Source organism: Mustela lutreola, chromosome 9 (genome assembly GCF_030435805.1).
Source record: "Mustela lutreola isolate mMusLut2 chromosome 9, mMusLut2.pri, whole genome shotgun sequence".
Classification (NCBI taxonomy): domain Eukaryota; kingdom Metazoa; phylum Chordata; class Mammalia; order Carnivora; family Mustelidae; genus Mustela; species Mustela lutreola.
In genome coordinates this window covers 81800746-81822566 of record NC_081298.1, presented here as the reverse complement: position 1 = coordinate 81822566, position 21821 = coordinate 81800746, and the positions used below count along the sequence as shown (strand labels likewise).

The 21821-nt window shown below is 37.2% G+C and overlaps 1 protein-coding gene across 5 annotated transcripts in view; it reads right to left on the bottom strand.

The window, feature by feature from the left end:
* VRK2 (VRK serine/threonine kinase 2) overlaps positions 1-21821 on the bottom strand; it is a 119392-nt gene that overhangs the window by 14160 nt on the left and 83411 nt on the right. For 4 of the 5 annotated variants that reach the window (XM_059187724.1, XM_059187725.1, XM_059187726.1 and 1 more), the window contains 4 exons: positions 12443-12563; positions 10095-10153; positions 5703-5869; positions 405-566 (listed from right to left, as the gene is read on the bottom strand). In XM_059187724.1, the coding sequence (XP_059043707.1) occupies positions 405-566; positions 5703-5869; positions 10095-10153; positions 12443-12563 (509 nt within the window). Of the gene's footprint in view, positions 1-404; positions 567-5702; positions 5870-10094; positions 10154-12428; positions 12564-21821 lie in introns of those variants that run through there. The other variant, XM_059187728.1, reaches the window with a different exon arrangement.

Here is a 21821-nt window from a genome sequence, read left to right as displayed (position 1 = left end):
TTAAAAAATGCATCATTTTAAAATACAACCATATCTACAGGGAGACTCTTCACTTACCTTCGATTGTAAGGGTGAGGCTGGAGGAACCCACATCAGAGATGAATATGTTAAGAGTCCCTAATGGATCATAGATGGCATAAAAAGTTTAAGTGCACTTCATTACATTCTTAGGCTAAAGAAAGAAATCAGATCTGTACGCAAATGTGCTCACTGTCGTTCTGTTTCTGTGATGACTGGTGTCGGCTGCTTTGATTTTATCCACTGGATAGGATCGTTTTCTGCCCTTTCTCATTTAACAAAACCATACAACCTTGGCCCTCAGGAGAAAATACAATTTCTTTACTCCCATAGGGCATATTCTAATGCAACATGAAGGTAAAAAGAAACAACAAAAAGCCTCTCACCTGAACTGTGTCACTGCTAAGCAATCCAGTCGGTGGCTCCACTTTTTGTACTTTTCTCCCTGTTAAGCAGGACTCAGCACTCCTCTCACTATGGATGTTTTTCTCTATTAACCTATTTTGCATCTGATTGACTTGCTTTGTGGCAGCCTTTAGAGAAACAACCTGTTGATAGAGAGTAATCATGTATAATGAAAACTTTTGACACTTGTTTAAAAAAAATAAAAATTCACATCCAGATTCTTGAAAATTCTGAACTTGCCAAGGTTTGTAAAAAGGAAGAAATAAAGAGGAAACGAACAAATGGATGTTATGGAAAGAATATAGAAGTTGGCAAGATCCAGACCTTTCTCATCAATAGTACAAGACCAATTAAAATTAGTGTCACTGTTGTACGCTCTTTAGAAATTATCTTATTGAAAACGGCATTTTTACAGAAAACTGTCACATTCTCAAACTGCACATGAATTCATTATTAACCTTTGCTGGGAGTGGATCCAATACATCTTTTTAGTTTAAATTCTTATTAATTAGAATCTTAGTTCTCTACCATTGAAGTGAGCCTAATTAATGTGAACGTATAAAAGGAGCTTATGATGTTGCTTACTTTTTTTATACAGGTAATTTAACCTTTCAGCAGATGAGTCACAGTTCATGTCACCTAGTACTGTGAACCAGTATCAGAGGTTAAGTTCTACAACAAGCCTGCTGTCTCTGAGGTTTCTTTTTCACACCACGGTGTTTTCTGGGGGATGACTGACTCTCAATAACCTTGAAGTAGACACGGAAATAGAAGGGCAGATCCCACAATAGAGTTGGAAGATTGAAAGCCACAGTGAAGACCCTTATGTGAAGTATTTGCTCAGCAGCTTCATGTTTACAGCAGCTGAAAGTGCCATCACCTTTTTTCATGGGTTAAATAGGGGGCAGAAGATAGGAACAGCACAAGGGGAAATAATGGAGTAGCCAGTGCCAAAACGGAGGATGAATTACATTGGCTGGGCAAGCAGAGCCTTAATTTGTAGTCTCTCGATTTTTAGCTTCTATTGCCAAATGTGTTCACTCCTTCCCTTTAAAATATGCTGGTGTTTTGTGGCTAGGTCTAAGCTGTCACAACACCATTCTTTATTCACCCCTCCTCCTGGATTCCAGCTTCTCAAAGGAGAGTAAAGTCATTGCTTTTCAGTAACCTGACAACTGGAATTGTTCCCTCATCACTCAGGGTTTCTTTTATTTTCACCACTCGACTCTCCCAAACTACTGGAGAAATTCGTGTGGGTAACCATCTTCTGAGTCTCTCTCCCACTGAAGTCATCTTGGTGATAAATGCTCATCACACCACAGGGTGAAACAAAGGGTTTCCCAAGGCTGCTGTACACCATTCATCCTAATAAAAGACTAGCTTGCCCATCATCGTGAAAATGTGTCTCATGATATAAAGGGTTAGTTGAGATACTAGTTGAGGTTTTTAAAGCCTCCTGGATGCTAGGCACTTTAGGTAGAACGGTTTTTCGCCTGGGAGCCTCTGTTGTACAAACAAAATTTGATCTAATATAGTCAGTCCTCCGTGAGGCTTTCTAGAAGAGATGGTGCCTCTTGGATCTGCTGTCAGTTGGCTAGATGGTTAGGTTGTGCTGCCATAAGCACTTCTAGCTAATAAAGTGATATCCAGTTTATGAAAAACTTCTAGGGAAACTTTTGAAACGGTAAGAGCGGAATGGGATGCTTAAGTTTTACTCTCGGTTGTGAACAGAAGTAAAACTTTTCTCAAATACATAAATAAGTACAGGAAACACTCTGGGCATCTCACATAATCAAACAAAATGATACTGTCCAAATTTGGGTCATTTTCAAGAAAGTGGCTATTCAAATAAGGCATTTTTTATTTAATCTTCCACCAGCACTTCACGGTATTCTAAGAAATCAGGAATACTCTGGCCTCCTAAAATTCAGTAAGCCAGCAATATGCTCACAGCTGAGAATTTATACTCTCCTTTTCTCACACAGAAATATGAAGACAAGCTTAACAGAATTATTTTGAGAAGGCTCAAGAAAGAATTGTGTAAATTTTTAAGTACAATGCAAGGATTACTACAACCAATAATAATATATTCACCCCTGGATTTGCTTTAGGAGCCTCAGATTCAGGGTAAATGAAAGGACAAACTTGCACTTGTCTGAAATGTAGGACAGCTTGAATGTTTCACTGTCCTACAGTTGCTCCTCTGTCTAGGTCGAGCATTTTGGAAGGATGGGTGGCTCATTATGCCCAGGTCTCTGTGCTGTTACAGCCTGGACTCGGGTATCCCAACACCGAGGGAGATGTGATAAGCTGATCAAAGGGTCCACTACTGGCTCTTGAAGAAACAGCTATTCAAGGATTGAATGGAGGTCTTCAGTAATGCTGGTTTTCCAGCTTGGCTTAGCATTCTCATCTGGGAATTCTAGAGCTTCAGCTCACCTCAATAAGCGTTCTTACTGAAATATGGTTTCCTTCAGTGAATTTTGGACATTAAATCCCAGTGGAAGGCATCAACAGACTGTGGTAGCCCTGATGATAGATTCTTCTAATTTGACAGTGTTACCTCAGGAGCCGTCGGAGCTGCTAAAGAGTGATTTCAGTTACACAGACCATCATTTTGATTGAGGCAAATGCCCCCAAAGATTTGCTTTTGAGGAAAAAAATATCAGTGTCTCTCCTGTCTTGACAAAAATTCATTTCCAATTTAACTCTAGTAACAGTATTTGAGGACTTGTGCAAGGCAGCAGCTCAGTTTACAGGAACAGTTTATGATGCCTAATAAAACCCAGTATTGGAAAAATCATTTTTCTTTTGCAAAAACATGCTGTAAGTTTGCCAATCTTATGGTGATGTGGTATTTTCTAGACCTAACCAAAACAAATTTTTGTTAGGAACACTAAATTTAAAAGGCACAACAATTATACTGAGGGTAATAACTTGGACAAATTAAACATTTATAACTTTCTTTTGAATACTGAATAATATAAATATTTTGTTTATCTAACTCTGTATGTTTTCTGGCTCACTGACTTGTTTTTAAGTGTCTTTGTCCAAAAATTTTAAGTCCAGAATTCATTCAGTATTCTATTAAATAACTAAAGTAAGCCATGTTTGAAGTAACAAGAGATGTTTTTAGTTATTAGTAAGGGGATTCTGTCTGTGATTAAAAAGAAAGAAATTTGGAGCCATGTGATTGGTGCTCATTCCGGACCTAAAGTGATTTTTGTTATGAAAGTAGTCAATCACAGAAACTATCCTATACTTCTATCATTCACGGGAACTGAGTACATAACAGTTTACATTGTCATATTTTGCTTTTAAACATTGTCGAGTTTGATTATTGCAACATTACAAAATCTGTAAACTTTAAAAATAAAAATTCAGATACTTTGGGTTTAGCCACATGGTGAACCCATTTTTATGACTATTAAATACATTTGTGCACTTAAAATACTACAGAAGTTAAGTCATTATTCAATAAATATTGATCTGCTGTGGAATATACCCTCAAATTATCTTACTGTCTATACACTGGGGCTGGTCATACTGTTAGAAATTAACTAAGGTCTTAAGAATGCACATTATTCTTTGTGTTTTCTTTTTACTCATAATCAAAGTGCTCTAATCAAAAGGGAAGAATAAAATATTTTTGATTGAGGCTCATTGGAAAAATACACATTGGAAAAATGTTTTATGTTCTATTATCTGCATAAAAATGGTTTCACAACAAACATCTTTTGCTTTTGATGAAACTGAAAATTCTGGTGAATAATAATTAGAATTTTACATCAGAGAATATAACTATCAGTTTTTAAAATGGCTTCCTTTATATTTAAATTAAGTTTATGAAACTGAAAAGCTACGAGAAAGGAAAAAAATCTACTTAAATTAGTGTAGATTAAGTGGTGACCATTATTGCAAGGGAAATACTATGTTAAGGAAATGGCTCTTTGTTTTGTTGCAAAAGTGATAAAAACACAAAAGTCAATAAAACTGTTAAAATAAGTCTCAGTAATTACCAAGATCAAAATCCACTGGCTTTTTATTAAACATGAACTTTTGTTCTGCCTTCTGCAATACGTAAATAGTGCTGACAATTGGTTTGTGAGGCATTTGCTACAATAAAATGTAATTGTATCATGAGAGAAAGGTGACAATCAGGAGATCATGAAAAAATTACATATTCTCACTGGTAGTTAATTAGCCATGCAAAACCTCCTCAAACAGATATTCTCTTCTATTAGGAATGATTACTATGCAGGCCTACAGATGTCAATACCACAGTCATTCAAATACTTCTTTCCCTACTAATTGAAGGTTGTAAAGCTCTGGTGCCAAGGTTTTGCTTCCAAAGAGCTAATTTATGACTAGAAGGATATTTTATGTCTTCAGTTGCAGCAGCTACAAAATTCAGCAAATCAGAACCATCTGTGCACTGATACTTGACTCACCATTCATCTCGCAGCCTATCAGTCACATTAGTTTGCATCCTGCATTCTTGGCTCGTGAACACTTGCGATGATCCAAAGTTCATAAGAAATATTAAAAATGAATGGCATCCTGACCCTACCTTATTGTACACGCATCAGGAAACCCCACCACCACCACCCACATCTTTTGCATATGGACCATATCAAGGAAGGACTGGACACTTGGATTCCCACCCAGTAAGGCCACTCACAGCAGTCTCAAGTTGCCCCCACCCTCTGAGAAATGTTAAGTCCTAATTCTTGTATATTGTTTCAAGTTCTATTTTTTTAAGTTGGTGTGAGCCAGTCAGTTGGAAAATTACAGAGTAAAGGATAAAAAGGTGTAACTTTAAAAAAATATTGTAGATTGAAGTATTAGTACACACAAGTCATCTAGTTAAATTTAAGAGTATCACTATGATTGCCACCAAATTATGACCGAACTGGTAAGCAAAACCAGAGGGAAGTAACTAAAGAGATCTGAAGAAAATCAGCAAATAAAGGTTCTCATGAGTAAAGTCAGATTAGCCTTTAATCTGACCGTGGTCATATCTCTGTGGCCTCAGTCACTGCTTTCTTTCTTTAACAGTACACTAAATTGGCTATGGCTCCTCCTGTTTTTCTCTAGGAGACAACAGGTCAAAAGAACTTTCAACAAAATTTCTTGGAGCTGAGTGAGGAGAACTAGTAATTACATATAATAAGCAAGAAACTGGGTTGTCAGACTCCTTCTGAGACCCCAAACAACTTCATTTGGTAGAAAAGCTTCAGAGAAGGTAATCCTAGGGTCCCAGGGACTAAATTACTTACTTTTTGATTGTCTGGGATATGCACATTTGCACCCTCTCCTCTGGTGGAAAACTCCAGTGGTCCTAAAGGTATCCCACCTGGGTTCAGGATTTTCTTGAGCATTTGATAGTTTGGCTTTTCATCATATGCCAAATTATGAGCACATACCAAATATTCGGCTATTTCACCTGTGAAGTGTTAAATTTTTTTAAATGTTACTCATAATGGGCAAGAATTGTCAAGGTTCTAGTGTCATCAAAACCTCTCTATTCTCTTACACATGCACACAACACACATCCTGAAGAAACTATGAAGTGAACACTTTGGTGAAAAGCACTTTTCAAATGATACCCCAAAATAACTGAAATACAGTGACCTGGAGATGTGACAAGATGGGAGAAACTAGTAATTTTTTACATATCTTTGTTGGTATGTTTATTTTTCACTAATCAAAAGAAGCTAATTTTTAAGATTATAGTTAGTTATTTTGACTTACGGAGTGCAATTACTAAGAACTACATGAGTAATATGATAGACCAGGCATGCTTCATACTTCTTTTATGTTAAAGTTTTAAAAATTCAGTTACAAACAAGTGTCACTTATTATAAACCTCCTTACTTTGATGGAAAAAAATATCACTGTAAATTTTAATTCAGGCTTTGATTTTGAGATGATACTAGTACATTTAGAAATGGCCTTGAATTCTAGGTTTTTAGCCATGACTAAGTTTAGAGTTCACCAGACCTCCCTCGAGCCCTCCATCCTTAGCCAGCTGGGTGCCTTCACTTGTGTCATCCTCCTAAGGACAGAGCAGAAGGATGCGATATTGCTACTTTTTTCTTTCTAATGTAATCTCTTCCTTAGAACTACATAGCAATCCCACCCACCCCCCCCCGGCAAAATATGAATGAACTCTTAAACACAATTAGACTTAGTGACCCAATTTTATAAACATTGATGCCTTAAATGTAGTTTTGCATTTTTCAGGTGGAGATTCAATCTAAATTCAAGATGAAAGTATATGACAATACCCGATACTTCTTAAAATCTAGCATATTTTCCTTTCTTGCAGAGATGTTTAGATACTCCACAAACTAGTTTTTATAAGCTTTCCCGTTCAAAAACTTCTCACTCACACAGACATAAGTACCTCTTACTTTCTCACTAAGTTGATACATCCCCGTGGCTGGGAAAATCTGGGAAGCTTTGTGGGTTGGCAGGAGTGACTTCCTAATCCTTCCCTTCCCCTCCAGGCCCATCTCCATTAAAAAGGGAACTGCAGACAATGAATTTCACCCCCTACAGGGGAAAAATTCCAAAAGGAACAGTCACCATCCCTTCCTCTTACCAAAGTTAAAGTGACCATTTCATACCCCATTACCCACAGCCATGTTCTAGGCCCATAAGGCTACTGTGGCTAAAATGAGAACTCTAGGCTCCAGGGTTTTTGTTTTTAGTTTTTTGGTTTTTGTTTGTTTGTTTTTCCTTTTCTTCTGGATACAGCAGCAATTATGCAACCTAACTTTCTTCCTTCCTTCCTTCCTTTCTTCCTAGCTTTCTTCTTTGTCTAATGTTGTAAGGTGTATCACATTCTGTTATGTAACATTCCATCAACCACATCTCTGTTAACTAGTAAATGGTATGGCTTTATCACATTTGTAACTCCTGTTTCCAGAAGCCCATTGCAGGCTTCTGATTCCTGATGGGATAAAAAAGATTACATTACATTTACTACCATTTTCATGTAAATATTCTGTTGCTCTTTGGCCCTTTTGAGATTGGTAAACAAAGTTTGGTATATGTTATCACAGTTCTTAACCAAAATATCCCCAGTGGAGAAGAGAGCTGAATATTGTGGGAGAATTTGTGCAGGTCATGGTTAGAAGACCATGCAAGATTCCTGGAGTTCTCCCAGTGGAAGGCAGCTGTGCTGCCAAGTCTTCTTGGGTCCGGGGCTTGGAAAAATGAGGTATGGGTGAGGTAGGAAAGGGAGAAAAAGACAAGCCCCTTCTTGGGCACCTGGGTGGCTCAGTTGGTTAAGCGACTGCCTTCAGCTCAGGTCATGATCCCAGGGGCCTGGGATCAAGTCCCGCATCGGGCTCCCTGCTCCAGGGGGAGCTTCCTCTGACCTTCTCCCCTTTCATGCTCTCTCTGTCTCACTCTCAAATAAATAAATAAAATCTTAAAAAAGAAAAGAAAAGCCCCTTCTTATAAATTCATTATTATCAATCCAAAGCTTGGACTACTGTGATGTATTACTGCTTTAAATGTTAGCCTTTCAAGATCTGGATTTATTAAGTGTACTTTTTAATTTACTGGCTTATTTCTGGAGCTATAAAACAAAATGCTTTGAGTAGTATGAAATTATGATATCCTCGAATCATCTGCTTTTAAGCTAATGAAATGTTAAGTATCATTACTATCACCTCAGGAGACAGAAACCTATGCAACTATTACTATAAGACGAGCTGGACATGCATATTGGAAACTTTTTGGTGGTTTTATTTCATCAACAGCCTTAGTAATAAACTGTTTTACACATTGGATTATCATGCTTGTAGTACCCACTCCTAAGTACAACCAAGAGATCTTCAGATAATACTAAAGTTTCAATGTTCCGTGCTTTAGAAATAGAAATCTGCATTTTATAAAATAATAGGATGGACCCAAATAAATGGTTGGTACTGAAAATGGAGAACCTGGCCTTCCTGTCATCTCTCATTGTGGCTCGGATCTTCTTATCTCCAGTAATAGAAGGGTCCCAGAATATACACAGGCCCACAAGCATTCATCTTGTGCAACCCAGGGCATCAGGGCTTTCCTTTCTATTATGAGCTGAACAGTTACCTTTTGTGCAGGAGGGGCAGAAAAGGTAAGGGAGATACACAGAGAAAACTTTCTTTGACATCTCTCATTTCTCCTTTTTGCTGTCCTATTGAGTAAAACATAAGCTGTATAACTTAGTCCAAATGCTGATAGGCATATTAGCCAAAAAGGAATACTGGCATTTGGACCAAGTTACTTAGTGCAGTTACAGAAACGAAAAGCTTTCTCATTCCCAACAGCCCCCACCCCCTACCTTCCCCCCCCGCCCCCCCCCAGCCAAGGAGAGCCCCTCCTCTGTCAGAAGAGGGACTACAGGAGCTGGGAAGCTGGAGGCTCACACGGGGGCAAGCTCAGGACTTGGAGGAGGAAAAGCAGAACTGCTTTGTTCCTCTTTCGTTTCCCATGGAAATGAACATTTTGGTTTCTTGTCAAAGAAAGGCTATAAATATAAGTTCAAGACGATTTAACTCTACATTTAAACTCTCAGATGGAAACTGATGCTATTTGACCTTATCTAGAGGGTCAGTGTACACATTCACTTTCATAAGTCAGCTAAAAGCTAACTTTGAGATTGCCCAATATAGAGAAAACGAGATTCATTCTGCTTATCTGTCTCTGAGAAAAAGTGAGCCCGACAGCAGAAGCTGCCTCTTTTCTATAAGACAATCGAACTCATTTATTAAATTGGTGAACAATGTGCCATGCGTGCATATGCAAACGACAGGCACCTGTGAACTGACTTACTATTTTTACTGATAATACTGTCAATTAAAGAATTCCAAAACGATCCATACTAACTTGAAAGAGAAAACCATTTAATGAAACATACCTTCAAATCCCAAGGTTATATGACTTTGCCAATTCAAAATTTGTTTTGCTGGCTGTTCAGAGTACAACCCAGGTTTAAACAGCATTCAAGTGTTCAATGATTTGGTTTTTTTAAATTACTGACCGAAAGTAGTCCTTCCTTAGATCAACTTTATCTTCTTTCAACAATATACAAAGGGACAAAACCAGAATGTCATCTCTATAGGCACTAGATACAGTTGATGATTAAACCGAGAAGTGAGTTGGGGGAAATCAGAGGGGGAGACAAACCATGAGAGACTGTGGACTCTGAGAAACAAACTGCGGGTTTTGGAGGGGCGGGGGTGGGGGTTGGGTGAGCCTGCTGGTGGGTATTAAGGAGGGCACCTATTGCATGGAGCACTGGGTGTGGTGCATAAACAATGAATTTCGGATCACTGAAAAGAAATAAAATGGAAAAACAAAAACCCAAAAAACCTGTGTAGGATTCCTCTTTCCCTGCCTCTCCCCCACCCCCGGCAACATGACCAATGCAGTCAGCAAAGCCTAGAAGGCTGCCTAAATATTTTCTTGTAGCCTTTGTGTGTTCTAATGTCAAGAGGGGATCTAAACGTTCTCTTCTCAGGCAATTTATCTGTAACCCAGTGTACAGAGTTTCCTCCCACCCCCGTGGGAATGGGAGTGGGTGGATTAAGCAAAAACTGTAAAACAAGACTGACAATTGTAGAAATGTGGTGACCACTAAATCATATGGGAGAAGGTGGTAGAATTTGACTTACGGCAGCTGCTTCCGGAAGGAGCCCATTTAAGCACTGACTCAGGAAGCTCATCCAACAGACTAAAACAAAATAGAGTAAGATTCAATGAATTTGTTTACGGTCCTGTGATTCACTGTCTTGATTAGGAAACAAAACTCAAGTTCTCTGTCGGTGGGTCACCTGTATTGTCATGCCTTTAAATTTTTTTTTTTTTTTCACCCACCTGGAAGGGGAAAGAGGGTAAGTGGAGGTGGGGGAGATCCTTCAATTCTCACTGACCAGTTTTATATCAATTAGCTAAAAACTGAATGTAGATTTATAGTATAAATGCTTTCATTCAAAGTCTGGACATGCAGAAATGTAGAAGCAGGGAAATCTATCGTGACTTTTTTTTTTCTTAAAAACAGGATAAAAAATCATAGGAAAATTGTATCAGGATTTTCAGGAGATTCTTCCTCAGGTACTTATCCTTGGGAAGGGGCAAATTATTTAATTATTTATGTATACTGTTCTCCATTGGGCAGTGTTTTACGCTATTCTATGATCCAATGGGTTAACAAGTAATATTCAAACCACAAAACAAACAAGAAAAGTCATTATTCTAATCCCTTCTAGTGCTTTAGCTGAAACAAGCACAGTTCTATTAATTTGCCTCAGCCACCAGTATATAAACATGCAACTAAAATTATTGATAGGACTGTCTGACTGACAAACTCGGGCACAGGCAGAATTGCAACAAGAAATGCACTGATCTGGTGTCACCCCACGTCAGGAAAATAAAGGGCATGAGGGAGATACGGTATCACGGCCATATATGCAAGCAGGCCCTTACGAGGAAATTCAGAGTGCACCTTCTTAGAAGTTGAATGACTTATGATTATACATTACTTACTAGCCGAAGTTTAAAAATGTCTATAGTTTACCTTAATTAGTTTACATATTAGCTTTATTGCTTAACAGATTTATATTAATCAAATCAAAATGAAGACATTAATGTAAGGGTGCCCAAAATATAAATGGAAGTTATGCTTATTAGCATTATATTTTATTATTTTGCATGATACCCTATTATCATATTTGAATATACACATGTAGGTATATTCTTTAGCTATCAGCACAGAATGCATCTATATGTGAATATGGATAAAGGACTAAAACAAATCACAGTTGTCTTAAAAGAGAAAAATACATAAAATCATCAGAGTTAAAATCCAAGTCTTTAAATATAGCACATTATTCAAATCAGGTGAACTGAGGTGAAAAACTGGATACTGAGATTGTTTATATATGCCCATTACTGTGCTTTGACTTGACCCATATATTGAAAAATGTTGGTTAATACGAGCACATTAATCACTGCAGTAAATAACTGATTAGATGGTTCTAATATTGACTTATATAAATGTGTTCGTTTGGGGCAAGGGGCTGGGATGATCAAGATTCCAAGCGGAGAAATACTTCATATACTATGTCGGTGTTTACAAATGTAAACTGTACTACTCCGCATCTGCAGGCTAGGCCCTCTGTGTTAAGAACTGAGAGCACAGTGAATCTGAAGACTGCTTTCTATGGATCAGCTCGCCTTTTGTAAATTTCTGTTGTGACTCACCTTACTTCAAACACAGCTGCCTTTTCCAATAGCAGTATTGTATCTGCGGACAACTACTGTTGAGCATATCTTAGTATATAATGAAAACTGGCTATTCTGAGCGGCATGCGATTGCTTTCCTGTAGGCCTTATCAGTGAGAAATTAGCAAAATAGTAACATAATCTGTTCTGTCTGACCTAGTTCTCATGCTAACACATTCTAAGTGATAAAAATTGAATGTGGAATATTAAAAGCGTTTATGTGGCTGCAATATCATCTCTAATAGGAACACCTCCTGTAAAAGTTTTGTTTCTTCCTTAAGAAACAAAACACAAAACACACTCCCTCCAAGACACAGAATTAAAAGGTAAGTTGCTCTCACTTAAAAAATACAAGCCCTCTCTGTCCCGCCTCATTGTCGCTTCCCACAGTTAATAGCAATCACACCCAATGCAGACTACCTCCGCATACTTGTACAATGCTGATTTGAAACGACCCTTCCTTGAAAACACCACCACCCAGAATTTAGCTCTGGAAAACACCGCGTAAAAGAACAAACACTTCACTTGACATTCCACGTCACAGCGCACGTGCCGGTGACCCCACAGGTGCTACCTTAACTGATGTGAAGTTGGTCAGGCGTTTGGTCTTTCAAAAAATGTTTTTCAGATTTCAGAAATTTGCTTTGGTTATCATACTGGGTGAATGGCTAGTAATGCCCTTGAATGTGTCCCTTCCAGAGCCCCTACCCTCCGGGGTGGAATACCTGCAAATGCGTACTTTGTTTTGGCAGTTTGCAGGGCCACAGGGTCCCGCAGGCTCCGCTCCCAGGGCAGCCCCCCACAGGACCAGCGCAGCAGGCAGTAGCCGAGGGTCTCAAGGTCACTCCTTCTGGACAGGGCTGCAGGGGGAGGAAGCATGGAGAGAGAAACAGGAGGGACAAGCAAGTTTTGAGACCTAGAGAAATCATCGAATGAACTACTGCTGATGAAATATGAAAAAGCCAAATGGGCAAACGTGTTTTGTTTGTTCAGCTGGATGAAAACTTAGACGCCTGGGCTTTTGGCCGCAGTCCACAGACAGGCAGTGACTTGTGGCTGTTGAAAGTAAGGGTCAGTTTCCTCGCCTCCTCCAACTTCATCCTTCCTTCGTCTGGCCTGTCACATGAACTTGATCTCCATGGCCTCTGACATGATCCAGACAACCCATAACCTGGCACCGACACTTTCTCAAAGAGCCAAGCAGTAAAACAAAGAAATAAATGTCTGCGGCTAAATTGCTAACATATGTTCCAGGAAGTCCATGGGGTCTGCACTGGTCACGCGGAGACCCTCGGAGTGCAGACTAAACATTGATGGCCTTTCCTGCTCCACTCCCGCAAGGAGCGCTGAAAGCTGGAAGAATATGACAAAACTGCCATCTAGTGTGCAGGATGGAAACACAGGTCTGCCTCAAAAGTCTGCAATTAAATGGGAAGTACGGGATAAAAAAACACCTACTGTTTTGGGGGCACAGCGTTCTTAAAATTTTAACCAATATTTTTAGATATAAATAGTGCTAAGCTGAAATTCTGGTCAAATAGCCTGAACAGAAAAATGTAACCGTGAGATGATGGTGTGCAGGGGTAGCTGGACATAGACCTAGAAGCCACACAGAGGCGTTCAGAATTCAAAATAGGATGGCTTTTCATCAAAAAATACAGAACATTTTCAGGCCACTGTAGATGCCATTTATATCAGACTATTAAGTGCTGTAGACTAATTTTATCATGATTCTTGTGTTTTTTCAAGGTGTCTTATTTGAAAAGATAGTGGAATCTAATGTAAAAGTCAAAATAGAACAACTATTATTGGAATAACAATTAAAGCATTAATGAAATCCCACCAAATGTAATAACCATTCCAAATTGTTCTAACACAATAGGCCGGTATTTACATTTCTGCCCTTACTTGAATGTTCGTCCATCTGTGGGGGGATATAAAATCATCTAAGTGCAATGTGTGGCTATTAAACCCGCTGTAAATAGGTATCCTATTTTATTATCTTTCATTAAATAAACTCTGAAAAGTCTCTCTGTAAACTTGGTTTTTAATTTTAAAAGTCACCTAAGAAGATGTGAGCACATCGTAACTACTTTTGGTTACCACACATGAGTTATTATAAAAGCAGAAGACAAGATTAGCCGTTCCACAGAGTCTATCCTAACTGCTATTAGAGTGTTGGATTATTAAAGGCCCTTCAATCTAGCAGAATGCTACAGTCCCAGGGGCACCGTCTGCTTTTCTCACAAGCTTCGACAATGTCCTAATGCAAGACTTGGCTCTCCTATTAAAATAAAAACACAGTCTCTACCATGCTGTTTGGTCCTGATTTCTTCAGTAATAAATCTCCCCCTAATAATGGAACGGCTCCATTTGCACAGATGTGTGCACAAGTTCCTTTTCGATTATGGCAATTCCTGATTGCCACCACTTAAAAAAAATTCACATCCTCTAATTTTCAAAAAAAAAAAAAAACAACAACAACAAAACAAAACATATTCTGGCACCTGTTTGGATGACATAGGCTACACACAAGAGATTCTTTGAGGAAAAATAATCAGAATTAAAATGGAATAAACCTTTCCAGTCACTTCCCCCCTCCTCCAACGGAGGGATGAACGGATATGAAGCTGTAAGTAATGACAAGTCATTTAGACTTCTGAAGCCAATCTTTCATAAACTGGTGTTCATCTGAAATAGCCCCTTGAGAGTTAACTTTACTTCACTATTATAGTTTGGCCTTATCTACTTAATATATATTATCACATTTTTCAACCTTTATTTTTTTTATTGCCCATATATATTGATAACTATGGTTAGGTAAATGTTTTACTACTATTTCCATTAAAATACATGTAATGCTAGAAAAAAAAAAAATCCTACAGTCACTCTTTCCCACCATTAAAGAGAGACCTCTCCCTGAAATTCCCTCCCAGAGAAACAAATTGCAAAGTTCTGTGTGTTTTAATGATGTTCAAATCCAAGACTCTACCAATGATTTAGTCTTCTTTCTATCTACTGTACAGAGAAGTCATCTTAATACCTGTTAAACTAATTAAAAATAAATATTCTAGATGGCAATATTAGCATCTCCGTTTATGTGTAATTAACACAATGAATTGATCATATACCTTTAATTGACTTTAAACTACATCCTCAAGACATAGATGATATGACAAAAAGGTAATAATTATAAAGCCAGGAATTGGGTATTTGGATATGTATTATACTAGTCGATTATTTCCTATGCATTTGAAAAAAAATTAAATAAAATGGTAAAAATTAAAAAATAAGGATTATATTTGAAGAGAATGATTAATATAGAGCTATAAAAATCCTTTTAGTTTGGAAGTTGAAATATATTATTAACTATTTTGTTTCTGTAGAATTTGGTCTCTGTTTAATTTATTATAATACATAAAGTTCTTCAGTTCAATTTGATAATTAATGTAATCATTAACAGTAGTATATTTTCACATAGATTTCCTAAAAAAAAATCAAACTCTTACTTATGATGGTACTGCTTAGAAATGTAGCATGATTTAGTTATTAATACTTTTCCCCTACACTCCCATGTTAGTTCTAAAACATAATTTAGCATCTAGCTTTTATTTAGCTTATTAATGTGGAGCAAAGCAAATGACTCTTCACTGAAAGTCTGTTGTGTTCTCCATTGTTTAACAATTTCTAAATTACAAAGTACTGTCAAGAGTAACAAGAGCTTAAAAATAAAAGGCATGGGTGGGGACTTGAATCCTATCTCATTAGAAACCAGATTCCAGGAACAGAGGATACTAGAATGCTTAATTAAAATAAAAACAACTGACATGATTTATGGATTTATGGATCTGCTACTGTGCCAGACACTTTAACGCTTTTATATTATTTCATTTAATCATTCTAACAATAATATAAAGTACTATTTAAGCCTGTTGATAAATAAGAAAGTAGAAGCTCAGAGAAGTTAAGCAACTTGTTTAGAATCACGAAGCAAAAACTGACAGAGCTCTGCATTGTAATCCAGATCTCCATCTAACAATTACTTTGCCTCTCCCCTTAGTTTTAGCACCATTCAAACTGCATTACATAAACTACTTGTATAGTTAGGGGAGTACTTGAGGCAGGAATTTTAACTTAACACACCAAAAGACATATGGTTGTTTGGCAGGGAATAACCAAGGTCTGAGGTGCAGCACTAACAAGACTATCCATGCAACTGTCCTGTCACCACACGGTTTCTTTGACAAAGTTTCATTCTGGGCCACCTGGGTGGCTCAGTCCGTTAAGTGTCTGCCTTCTGCTCAGGTCATGATCCCAGGATCCCAGGATCCAGTCCCACATGGGCTCCCTGCTCAGTGGGGAGCCTGCTTCTCCCCTGCCTGCCGTTTCTGCTGCTTGTGCGCTCTCTCTCTCTCTCTGACAAAGAAACAAACAAACAAATATTAAAAAAACCAAAAACGAAAAAAAAACCCTATTTCATTCTGATAAAGAAGGGTGTCTGGTTAAAACGTGACTTTATCCAGTGTTCAGAGGGTACACTGGATACCATCAGCTCAGCTGGTCAGAGAACAAGAGAAGCTAACTGAGAGAATGGGTCTTTATTCTAAAGACAAACTGGAGTAAACATATCTGGGACCAGGTCACCAAATGGAATGCAACAGACATGGGGGGGGGAGAAGAAAGCATAAAGGTTAATCCCCAAATGGATCTGATTATTTGCCTAAAGTGTTTTCTGTTTAGTTTTATTTTTATATAGAGTAATATGAAGGATGAAGGAAAACGGGATTTGGTAGGAAATAATACAGTGAACTTGAAAACTTCTGCCTGAAGAAGACAGGACCGGAATGCTCGAAATACTAGTTTATACGCCCTGAAATGACCTAAGAAGGGAGAAAACGTCTGACTGAGATGCTCACCTGAAGAAGTGAACGGTGACTATGTGCAGAACAATTTAGTTTACTCTTCCATTCCCTACTAATAACTTATGTTACTATATTTTGTGACTTAAGATGTATAAAGAGCTGAAAAATTTCACGGTGGCCACGATTTATTACACTTTCAAAAAGGATATTAGGAAAACAGAATGCAATATGTCACATTTCAAATAAAACATTAAACTCAGGTCTCTCTTATTCTTTTAGTACCTTTAAAATTTTAAAACTTAGTTGTTCTCTTTTTAAATGAAACACTATTGTGTGAGGCTTAGGTATAGTTATTCAACAGAGCAAAGGTGTTTTTGTTTTGTCTTGTTTTGTTTACTTTTACTTTTATGTACCCATTCTGGCCCTCCCCTCCCCCACCATCTCCCCTCTGGTAAGCATCAGTTTGTTCTCTAGAGTTAAGAGTCTGTTTCCTGGTTTGCCTCTCTTTCTGGTTTTTTGTTTTTTGTTTTTTCCCTTAGCTTGTTTATTTTGTTTCTTAAATTCCACAAAGGTATCTTACATTTGGCCAACGTGCATTATTATCTCAACCAAATAGTTCAAGACCTATATTAAGGCTTTAAAAGTCATGGCTGAATGTCAAAATTGAGTTATGCCATGTAGAATGAATAGTGTCTTCACTACTTTTTATTTATAGTCAACCAAGGACTATTTTTAGAATTAAATTTACCTAAAAATAGAAATCAATGGTTTGCTTTCTGACTATTAACAGGATTCAAGCTTGATCATTTACCTTAATATCATAATTGAAAAATGGGTTCCCTTTTTTGAATTATTGTTTGAGGAGATAAATATTGTGTAAACTACATCATTTCCTCAAGTTTGGTAACATGAAAATACACTCTCAGTTTATTTCACATATATTTTGTAAGCTGGAGTGCTAGATTAGAGTGAAAGGGAACTGTGCAAAAAATAACACAAGCCTTGGATTTCATCTACCGTAGCAATTGGCAAAAAAAAAAAAAAAAAAAAAAAAGTATATATCTCTTTCCTTGATACTGAATATATTACACAAACAAATGGACATTTAAAATGCAATTTAGATATCATATTTTATGGTCATCAATGATGTCAAATTAAAACAGGTATTATACACTCAATGCAGAGGTCTGAAGTATTTAAAAAAGCTCAATATGTTAAATGCAGTATATCTCTAGAGAAATTAGGTATTGACTGCATGCCTCAGTGAGTAGAAAAAATCTACAAAAATCCATACCACACATTGATCCAAATATTGCTTTTTAACATTACTAAGAATGTAACAAATTTTAAAATAGTACATTTGACACAGATATAATTCTCTTTAATTATCAGGCAACAAGCCCAAAATATGTCAATGTTTATACACGTTAGTTTTTATGAAGAAGAAAAAATTAATAATAGAAGAGAGAGATAAACCGAATGTATATGACTCTAATTTTACACTAAATGAAGCATTTCAGCCACTCAGAAAATACCTCTAGGTCATACAAGAGAATTGAGTCTGGAAGAATAACTGCAATTTTGAAAAGGCATACAGTCCCGGGGACGGTCGTTCCCCGATCTGGCCATCTCTATCTATCTCTATTCATACATTTTGGTTTGTAATGATACAAGCTGCCTTCCTTCTACATAAAGTTGAACTAGAAAATGCTAAGGGAAACTGGTGATTGGTACCTTCTACAACTCCTTCATTAGAAAAAACCAACTAACCCACAGAAGAATGAGAGTCGGCTCTGGTTTCTGAGTACGCACTACAGCAAGTAGGAGAGATGTGATAGGTGAATGGTCTCTGTTAAGTGGCTAATTCCTTAGTCAAGTCTTCCACTGAGTCTTAAATATTTCCCTGGGCCTGACCTGACATACAGCAACTGTGTTGACAACTGGAGGTTCTATTTCCTAGAGATAACTTGTTTTGCTCTTTATGTTTTCCTTCGCATTATCTTTCTCACTATTTATTTGATCTCCCAGCTGGACTGCTATAGAAAAGATTTTTCTGAGATTAAACTACATAGTGACTGTGCTGAAAGTAAACACGTGAATATTTATGAATCTGACCTTCTACATTTAACTATAGGATTTATGGCCCTGTTTATTCTGGTGTCTAGAAATGACTAAATGATTATTTCATTTCTAATAAATTCCTAAAGTAAAATGTTTTATTTTGGAAAGTTAAATGCAAAACGTTAGGAATGAATGGCATTCAAACATTTGAGGATATCAAACCCTTCACTTTATATATCAGACTGAGTCTGCATATAAAAACTTCAGCAAAGATACATATTTATATGTATTTATGTATGTACGTGTGTTTATGCACATGCATCTATGCACGTATGCGTATATAGTGGACCCTTAAAAATGTGAATGTAAATTGCCTGGGTCCACTTATATGCAGATTTTTTTTACAGCACTGTAAATGTATTTTCTCTTCCTTGTGATTTTCTTAGTAACATTTTCTTTCTCTAGCTTACTTTATTGTAAGAATACAGTATGTTATACATATAACAGAAAAAAAATATGTGCTAGGTGCCTGGGTGGCTCAGTTGGTTAAGCATCAGCGGGCAGCCTGCTTCTCTCTCCCCCTCTGCCTGTAGCTCCCCGGTTTGTGCTCTGTCAAATGAGTAAATAAAATCTTTAAAAAAAAATGTGTTAATTGGCTGTTATCTGGTAAGGCTTCTGGTTATCAGTAGGCTATCAGTGGTTAAGTTTTGGGGGAGTCAAAAGTTATACATGGATTTTTTTTTTTATTAAAGATTTTTATTTATTTTTTTGATAGAGATCACAAGTAGGCAGAAGGCAGGCAGGGGGGGGGGGAAGCAGGCTCCCCGCTGAGCAGAGAGCCCGATGTGGGGCTCGATCCCAGGACCCTGAGATCATGACCTGAGCTGAAGGCAGAAGCTTAAACCACTGAGCCACCCAGGTGCCCCTATACATGGAATTTTAACTGTATGGGGAGTCAGCACCCCTAACCCTTGTTTTCTTCAAGGTTAACTGTATATATATGTATATCTATGTAGACATCTGTATCTACATATAGGTCTAAGTAGATAGAAATATACCTAGAAGTTTAGTGTAAATTCTATTTTAAATGAAGTAAGGGAATCTACTTTTTTTTTTTTTTTAAAGATTTTATTTATTTATTTGACAGACAGAGATGCCAAGTAGGCAGAGAAGCAGGCAGAGAGAGAGAAAAGCAGGCTCCCTGCTGAGCAGAGAGCCCGATTCGGGGCTCGATCCCAGGACCCTGCAATCATGACCTGAGCTGAAGGCAGAGGCTTTAACCCACTGAGCCACTAGGTGCCCGGGAATCTACTTTTTATAAGAATCCTGTGAAACCTTGATAAAAATGAATTATTCACTCCAGCATACAACTTTCTAGCAGATACCAAAAATATGTAATATAGGCACTTCCCTGAACTATCCTCTCAGGAAGTAATACCATCTTTCTACCATCATTCTCAGTTCAGTCTTCTCCCCAGAGACCTAGCATGGTGAAATCTACCCAACTCATCAACATGTGTTATTATTTAGGGAGGAAAAAAACTTAAATGGACTCCAGAATAAAAAACGGTTTAAATCGTTCTTGAAGACAGCACAATGAAAAGCCCTGAACAACGTAATGACTGTAGAAGACGTTTAGAATTACCATAGTCCAAACACTGATTCAACTAACATGTAACAATTCTACTTCCCATTCTGCAATCACAATTGTTTCTTAGCACTTTTAATATAATAGTTAATATCAGAGAGCTTCAGTATGAGAGCTATCAGTTATAGTAATAAGGGGCCCAACCATAAGTGAATGTCATTTAACATGCCTGAGCCAATGCTTAAGAATCTGTATGATGAATTTCCAGTTATACTGCAATGAAAAAAGTATTTCTGGGTTTTTGCAAATTCTTCCATACTAATAAATCTGGCTTTCACTTGGAATGAAAGAACTTTAAACTGAAAAAAAAATGTATCAGTAAGCATTCGACTCTTACATTTCTTATAATTAAAGCTATGTCCCATTTATATCTTTAAATGCTCACTGACTCATTAACAATGTAAATGGTGAAAAATTATACAATATTACTAAATTTCTTGTGATCATTACTTTTCCAACTCTCTTATTCTTGAAAAAAAAAAAAAAATGTAGTGGTTCCCGTTACTCTGATAAGGAATATAAAGAGTAATTTTCACTTCAGAAAATTTAACCTATGATTCTTCCTGGAAGGAAGGTATGCAACTGATACACCTGTTTCACTTTTTCACTGGCTTACCTTACACTAGTGTGGGTTTTAACTGCTCTGGAAAATGATCAAGACCCCCCACATTATATGGCCGATGGTCCTTTTAATAGAAAAGGCAATAATATACAGTTGTTTGCACCAACTAAAATTCATCAGAAAGTATCAGTTTAGGGTAACAGTTCAACAGCCATTAACAAGTGCAAATGTGTAATTACCTTTTAGTGACACGGGGTCCTTTTGAAGCTGTTTTTAAATTATTTTTATGGTTTAGTATATTTGAAAATACTTATATAAATAAAGTTTACAAAGAATATAATTTTGAAAGGCAAACTTTTTCAATAATCACCATTTTTTTTTTACTAGCATAACATTAGAATTGACTTTTTGTCTTGCTGACAGAGCAACTAAGAAAGTACAGTTGCATTGACCATATTGATTGTGAACAAAGCAACCATCAGTGGGACTCTGCACCATATATTTTCAATATTGACCTCCTACTTCCTTTTCCATGGCTTTCTGGGTCGGCTATTGGATTTGGACTGCAGTGTAATAAACAGCTAAGGTTTAATTAATGGTAAATGAATACAAGACATAGGTTATGACTTTAACTAATTAGGGAATTGTTGAATTAAGTCTGCCTTGGAATGCAAGGCAGTACAATCAATATCCAATAAAAGGACTATGTATGTAATTTACCTGCAAATGTGTTTCCAATACCATCAAAGTGAGTTTAAATAAGTAAGATATATGAAAAGCGACTAGGAGAGATTTCCACAAGTTAACACTTTATAGTTTCAGAAGAGATTTCCTTGTTGAGAGATGGTATCTTCTAAAACTCTGATAAGGACCAGGTGAAAAACAGGAATAATTCTTCCCATGTGCACCTTTACCAAATCTGTAATACTAGTGACAGCATACAAATTCACTTGCTGACCTCCAAGTTTAACCTATACAAACTACT